Source organism: Cetorhinus maximus, chromosome 26, assembly GCF_964194155.1.
Source record: "Cetorhinus maximus chromosome 26, sCetMax3.hap1.1, whole genome shotgun sequence".
NCBI classification, from domain to species: domain Eukaryota; kingdom Metazoa; phylum Chordata; class Chondrichthyes; order Lamniformes; family Cetorhinidae; genus Cetorhinus; species Cetorhinus maximus.
The window spans coordinates 30,715,084-30,722,915 of record NC_135904.1 but is presented as its reverse complement, the minus strand read 5'-3'; the positions used below and the strand labels follow the sequence as shown (position 1 = coordinate 30,722,915).

The following is a 7,832-nucleotide window of genomic DNA, read 5'->3' as shown; positions in this document are numbered from 1 at the left end:
CTACCTGGAAAAACTCAGCAGGTCCGGCAGCGGAAGAAAAGAGTCGACGTTTCGAGTCCTCACGACCCTTCGGCTACGCCTGTCCAAAAAAAAAATAAAATAGGCACAGCTCCAAAAATCTGTCCCCAGTGCTCGTGGCCCGAAATAAGGAGGGCTTTAAACCACGTGAGCTATACCCTGGCCATTGCTCAAACTTGGCAAGGCTTCAGACGCCCGTCAACGCGTTAAGGGATAGACCTTTAAATAGTGCAGCTATGGAAACAGTCTTTAGGGGGTAAACTGGGAGACCTTTTTTTATTGGAGTCATGTGATACTATAATCAACCACAACCCAATGGCCACTCACCCTGTCCTCCCAGACAGGGAACATGTCTCTTCCTGTGTTGGGTCCCATAGAGACGCAGTGATGGCTCTTGGGGTGGAAATGCAATTCCTGACTTTTATTCTTGGACAGTGACTGGGCAGCTGTGGTTTTGACTGAGCCACTGGACAGCTGTGTGCAGCTGTGGTCTGAGTGCCATTGGGTGAGCTGAGCTGAACCTTAATTCAGGGAAGGGCTCTGCTAAATTACCCCCCACCCACCCACCCCAGCGCCGCTGAAGCAATGGCTCTGAGAGCCTCCACCCCCCAGCGCCGGCCGGGCTCCGGGAGGGTCGCGGGGAAGCAGAGCCCGCTCCGCCTGAGCCGCCTGCAGGAGAAGGAGGAGCTGCGGCAGCTCAACGACCGGCTGGCCGCCTACATCGAGCGGATCCGCTGCCTGGAGGGCGAGAAGCGGGCGCTGCTGCAGCGGCTGGCCGAGTCGCAGGAGGCGGACAGCGCCGAGTTCCGCCTCGCCCGCTCCCTCTTCGAGACCGAGCTGGCCGACGCCAGGCAGCTGCTGGACCGGACGGCCAACGAGCGGGCTCGGCTGCAGGTGGAGCTGGGCAGGGTCTCCGAGGAGCACCGCCGCTTACAGGAGAGGTGAGGGGGTGATGGGGTGGGGGGTGAGGTGAGGTGAGGGGGGGTGGGATGGGGTGATGGGAGGGTGGGATGAGGGAGGGGGGATGGGGTGGGATGAGGGAGGGGGGGATGGGGTGGTGGGATTGGGTGGTAGGGGGTGGGATGAGGTGGTAGGGGGTGAGGGGGTGGGATGGGGTGATAGGGGGTGAGGGGGTGGGATGGGGTGATAGGGGTGGTAGGGGGTGGGATGGGGTGATAGGGGTGGTAGGGGGTGGGATGGGGTGATAGGGGGTGAGGGGGTGGGATGGGGTGGTAGGGGGTGAGGGGGTGGGATGGGGTGGTAGGAGTGGTAGGGGGTGGGATGGGGTGATAGGGGGTGAGGGGGTGGGATGGGGTGGTAGGGGTGGGATGAGGTGGTGGGGTGAGGTGGTGGGGTGAGGGGGTGGGATGAGGGGGTGGGATGAGGGGGTGGGGTGAGGGGGTGGGGTGAGGGGGTGGGGTGAGGGGGTGGGGTGAGGGGGTGGGGTGAGGGGGTGGGGTGAGGGGGTGGGGTGAGGGGGTGGGGTGAGGGGGTGGGGTGAGGGGGTGGGGTGAGGGGGTAGGGTGAGGGGGTAGGGTGAGGGGGTGGGATGAGGGGGTGGGATGAGGTGAAGGGTGAGGGGGTGGGATGAGGTGAAGGGTGAGGGGGTGGGATGAGGTGAAGGGTGAGGGGGTGGGATGAGGTGAAGGGTGAGGGGGTGGGATGAGGTGAAGGGTGAGGGGGTGGGATGAGGTGAAGGGTGAGGGGGTGGGATGAGGTGAAGGGTGAGGGGGTGGGATGAGGTGAAGGGTGAGGGGGTGGGATGAGGTGAAGGGTGAGGGGGTGGGATGAGGTGAAGGGTGAGGGGGTGGGATGAGGTGAAGGGTGAGGGGGTGGGATGAGGTGAAGGGTGAGGGGGTGGGATGAGGTGAAGGGTGAGGGGGTGGGATGAGGTGAAGGGTGAGGGGGTGGGATGAGGTGAAGGGTGAGGGGGTGGGATGAGGTGAAGGGTGAGGGGGTGGGGTGAGGTGAAGGGTGAGGGGGTGGGGTGAGGTGAAGGGTGAGGGGGTGGGGTGAGGTGAAGGGTGAGGGGGTGGGGTGAGGTGAAGGGTGAGGGGGTGGGGTGAGGTGAAGGGTGAGGGGGTGGGGTGAGGTGAAGGGTGAGGGGGTGGGGTGAGGTGAAGGGTGAGGGGGTGGGGTGAGGTGAAGGGTGAGGGGGTGGGGTGAGGTGAAGGGTGAGGGGGTGGGGTGAGGTGAAGGGTGAGGGGGTGGGGTGAGGTGAAGGGTGAGGGGGTGGGGTGAGGTGAAGGGTGAGGGGGTGGGGTGAGGTGAAGGGTGAGGGGGTGGGGTGAGGTGAAGGGTGAGGGGGTGGGGTGAGGTGAAGGGTGAGGGGGTGGGGTGAGGTGAAGGGTGAGGGGGTGGGGTGAGGTGAAGGGTGAGGAGGTGGGGTGAGGTGAAGGGTGAGGGGGTGGGTTGAGGTGAGGTGAAGGGTGAGGGGGTGGGGTGAGGTGGGGTGGGGTGAGGTGAAGGGTGAGGTGGGGTGGGGTGAGGTGAAGGGTGAGGTGGGGTGGGGTGAGGTGAAGGGTGGGGTGGGGTGAGGTGAAGGGTGAGGTGGGGTGGGGTGAGGTGAAGGGTGAGGTGGGGTGGGGTGAGGTGAAGGGTGAGGTGGGGTGGGGTGAGGTGAAGGGTGAGGGGGTGGGGTGAGGTGAAGGGTGAGGGGGTGGGGTGGGATGGGGTAGGGAGTGAGGGGAGGGGGTGGGGTGAGGGGATGGGATGGGGTGGGGGGTGAGGGGTGACCCAGGCACTTCCCTGATTCTCCAACCCACCCAGACACCCCCTGTGGTCACTGCCTCCCAAACAAAAGTTCCCATTTATTTTCTGCACTATTCACTGTCACTGGTAGGACTTGATATAAATCGATAATTTATCTGGAGAGCCCAGGCCAGTTGATGTAAATCATTCATTTTATCTGGAGGACTCCAAGCCCCAGTTGTTCTTGGTTCTATTGGGATCCGGTCCAACAGTAGGCAGGCCTCAAAATTCCTGTTCCACTCGGAAAAGTAATTGCGTTTATTCTTAACACATCAAAAGTTTGTCTGGAGCTGAAACTGTTTGTCCAAAGGGAACAAGAAAGGATTCCACTATGCACAGCCTTCATTTGTTTCCCACCCCCCCCACCCCAATTGTCAAGTGGTGACTTCAAACAAATGATTGAAAATGAGCTGCTGAAAGCCAATGGGGTCACCTACATCGATTTCTGTAAAGGATATTTAATAATCCTCACAAACATCCAGTTATCAAATTTTGGGAGCCCTACCTTTAGAAATGCTTGTGCACCACAGTTTAGTCATTGGTTGGAAAACTGGGGGGCGTTTTGATTGGGGATCTGATTTGGTTCCATAAGATGATGGCAATCATTGCAAAAGTGGACAAAGACATGTTGTTTAACTTGGATAGTTGGATTGTCTAATGAACTAAAGAATCACAAAACTACCAACCTTCAAGTAAGAGTAGAGACTTAAAGATGTATTTCCCCGCTCCCCATCCTGGCTAGCGGATGAAGTAACAGTCACAGCTGAATAATTTATCAGTTTTATTAACTGCTTTTGAAGAGAAACAAAACTTTAGAAAGTATATGGATGTGCGCATTGTCAAATATATTCTGTGGAACAAGCTAGTTTATCTGCAGTTGATGCTGTAAGTTATCTGTGCACACAATTGTTCATAGTTGTAAGATTTAGTTGTATGGTGGGATTATTCTGAGAGTTGGGGGACGTTTCACAGAGCTCTACATGAAAATGTTGGTTGGTTGCTTACTGTCATTTTGTGTGTTGGATGTTGTCCATGATGGGTTAAGTTATACACCGTCCTTGAAGAGAATGCCTTGAAATTATGTATTCTTGTTCAGTTTACTCAGAATAGTTAAACACCCTTTATTTTCTTGAGTTGAATTATGCATGTTCTTCAATTACTGCCATCCCAACATGGACCATCCCTTTATTCCTCTCTAACATGTAAATATCTTAATAAATACTTAAGTAACATTCATGCCACACATGTGCCAGGCAATGAAGAGAGGAAATCTAACCATCTTCCCTTGACATTCAATGGCATTACCTGGCTCAATCCCTCCACCATCAACATGTTACCACTGACCAGAAATTGAACTGGACCAACCATATCAGTACTTTGGCTACAAGAGCAGGACAGAGGCTGAGAATTATGTGGTGAGTAACTCACCACCTGACTCCTCAAAGGCTGTCCACCACCTGCAAGGCACCAGTCAGGAGTGTGATGGAATACTCTCCACTTGCCTGGATGAGTGCGGCTCCAACAACACTCAAGAAGCTTGACACCATCCAGGACAAAGCAATCCAATTGATCAGCACCTATCCACTACATTTAAGTATTCACTCCCTTTACCACTGACGCACTGTGGCAGCAGTGTGAACGATATACAAGATGCACTGCAGCAACTTGCCAGGCCTTCTTTTGACAGCACCCACCAAACCTGTGACCCCTTTTGCCTATAAGGAAAAGGGCACCGTACACATGGCACACTGCCAACTGCAAGTTCCCCTCCAAACCACACATTAATCCTGACTTGGAACTATATCGCCATTCCTTCACTGTTATTGAATCAAAATTCTGGAACTCTGTTCCTAACAGCACTGTGGGTGTACCTACACCACATGGAATTCAGCATTTCAAGAAAGCAGCTCACCACTACCTTCTCAAGGGCAGTTAAGGATGGGCAACAAATGCTGGCCTTGTCAGTGTCGCTCACATCTCATGAAAGAATATTGAAAAAAAAACCCTGCATATTGTTTCTATCCTATGCAAAAATACTCTATGAATACTATGCAATGCACTGTTTTATTAAAAATAATCCATTTTATCTTGCAGAAGGTGCCCCAAGTAGAGAACATTCTCTTCTGTTAGGGCTTATCAATCACCCAGCTGATTGTTTTTGAAGAATTGGCACCGTCCCTTAGAACTATTTACCTCCATGCTAATTTTGCTTATATGAGGTTTCCATTTGTGGGAATACAGTGATGCTCAGATTAAAATCAGCTGATGCACATTTACCATCTGGCTTACAGTGGGTGTCAAGTCCTTGGCCATGTTTTTTGGCAAAAGAACCATTGCATAAAGTGAAACTTGAGTTAATGTACTTTGAACCAACTTGGAGTCATTAATGCAGTGTTGGCTATAGCTGAAAACTAGCTATAATAATAGATATCTGATGTCCTTAACAGAAAAATCTTGGGGGCTTTTGTAACAATAATAGCATGATAATATAACTGTAAATTTGAGTGACCCAATTAAATTCTTTTGAACCCTTTTAAAGCCAGCCTCTATCTTGCTCTCTGAAAGATGGTCCACTACATTCCTGGCACGCTTTGAGTCATGTCTGTAATCTTTATCCCTCTTGCACTTGGGAAGATGCGAAAGGGCCAAGTCTCAATTGTTTCATGCACCAAGGGAATGTTGAAAGGCCCTCCCATTTGGGAGAGTATTATCCCTTTTTTTTGAGCAAATGGCCACTTTCAAAATTCATAGGAACTTGTGTTAATTTTGTAAAATTGATCTACTAGACCCTTACCTAGAGCTTAACCTAATATTGGGTTGGCTCAGGGCATTTGTTGGGAATGTAATTAATTGGCTGGTTACAGTAGAGTGGAAAACTTGAATTGACTGTACCTTTGTGGTTAATGGTCTGTGCAGTAGGTCATGAAATGTTTTTTATTCATTTAGTGGATGTGGGAGTCACTGGCTAGGCCAACATTTATTGCCCATTCCCAATTGCCCTTGAGAAGGTGGTGGTGAGCTGCATTCTTCAATGCTGCAGTCCACATGGTGTAGGTACACCCACAGTGCTGTTAGGAAGGGAGTTCCAGGATTTTGACCCAGCGACATATTTCTTATTTGGGATGTTGAGTGGCTTGGCGGGGAACTTCCAAGTGGCGGTGTTGCCACGTATCTGCTGCCATTGTCCTTCTAGGTGGTACTGGTCGTGGGTTTGTAAGGTGCTGCCTCAGGAGTCTTGGTGAGTTTCTGGAGTGCATCTTGTAAATGGTACACACTGCTGCCACTGTTTGTCGGTGGCGGAGGGAGTGAATGTTTGTGGATGGGTGCCAATCAAGTGGGCTGCTTTGTCCTGGATGGTGTCAAGCTTCTTGAGTGTTGTGGGAGCTGCACTCATTCAGGCAAGTGGGGAGTATTCCATTACATTCCTGACTTGTGCCTTGTAGATGGTGGATAGGCTTTGGGGAGTCAGGAGGTGAGTTGCTAACCAAAGGATTCCTAGCCTCTGGCTTGCTCTTGTAGCCACAGTATTTATATGGCTAGTCCAGTTCAGCTTCTGGTCAAACGTAACCCCCAGGATGTTGATAGTGGGGAATTCAGTGATGGTAATGCCATTGAATGTCAAGGGATGATAGTTAGATTCTCACTTGTTGGAGATGGTCATTGCCTGGCACAAGCGTCACGTGAATGCTACTTGCCACTTGTCAGCCCAAGCCTGGATATTGTCCAGGTGTTGCTGCATTTGGATATAGACTGCTTCAGTATCTGAGGAGTCATGAATGGTGCTGAACATCGTGCAATCATCAGTGAACATCACCACTTCTGACCTTCTGATGGAGGGAATTGGGCTGAGGACACGACCCTGAGGAACTCCTGCAGTGATGTACTGGGACAGAGATGACTGACCTCAACCACAACCATCTTCGTTTTTGCCAGGTATGACTCCAACCAGTGGCAAGTTTTCCCCCTGATTCCCACTTGTTAATATGGCAATCGTCTTGTTAAAACCAATTGTTAGTCAATTGTTAGTTAAACAGGTGATGGGCATTAATTATCTAAATAGAAACAGCTGGAACACTTTGTGTGGAAGCTACTAGGAAGTTGGCTGCACTGCGGAGTCGTCTTGGAAATAAACCAGCTTTAACCAAGAGACCAGCCTGGAATAATTCTTCCACCACAACCTCTTATTTTGAGTAGCATGGTAGCAGAGGATGAACTTTAAGCTTTGCTGATTGATTGCTGTAAATGAAGCTTTCTGTTTCAGTCCTCTGAGGGAAAAGAAGTGTACTGTTGCTAACAATTTAAGTTACAGAATGGTGAAAGGACAGTGCAGAATCACAAACTTTGACTATCCACCAATTCTTTCTGACTCTGAACCTTATCAGCAATGGGAGGCTAAAATTGAAATGTGGACCTGAGGTACTGCTATACCCTGGAAGAAGCAAGGTATGGTTTTGGGTTTATCATTCCCACCCAAAAGTAAGATGAGGACTAAAGTATTTTCAGAGTGGACAGTGGATGATTTGAATCATGAAGAGGGATTAAACCGTCTGATATCCTTTTTTGGAGAACTTATCCAAAAATTGAGAGTTATTGAAAGCTTGGATGATTCTTTGATAGGTTTAGGAAATCAGATGATCAGTTCATGGAAAAATATTTCATGGATTTTGATTATTGTTACAGGAGACTACAGCAAATTGAACTTGAAATTCCAGAATCGGTATTGGCATTCAAATTACTGGACTGTGCTTGCCTTTCCCACATTGATAGTCTTTTAGTGCTAACAGGGGTTCAGTTCCGGGGGAAAGAATCTCTCTCCGATCAGATGGCTGCTGCCCTTAAAAAAAAAAAAAAAAATTTCTGGGGAAACAGTCGTTTCCTGCCACTTTTTTGGCAAATGTGAACAACTATGCAGTAAAACAAAGGATAGGGTTCTGTTGAAGGGTCGTGAGGACTCGAAACGTCGACTCTTTTCTTCTCCACCGATGCTGCCAGACCTGCTGAGTTTTTCCAGGTAATTCTGTTTTTGTAGGGGATTCAATGGTGACTGAATTTTGCGGTCGACC

At 50.3% G+C, this 7,832-nt stretch overlaps 1 protein-coding gene across 1 annotated transcript in view; it reads left to right on the top strand.

The window, feature by feature from the left end:
* The first annotated feature begins 320 nt into the window (after positions 1-320).
* The window catches only part of LOC144668413 (lamin-B3-like), a 68,995-nt gene continuing 61,483 nt past the window's right edge, over positions 321-7,832 (top strand). Inside the window, exon 1 of the mRNA XM_078530437.1 lies at positions 321-959. Coding sequence (XP_078386563.1) covers positions 604-959 — 356 coding nt within the window. The 5' untranslated portion in view covers positions 321-603. The remainder of the gene's footprint in view (positions 960-7,832) is intronic.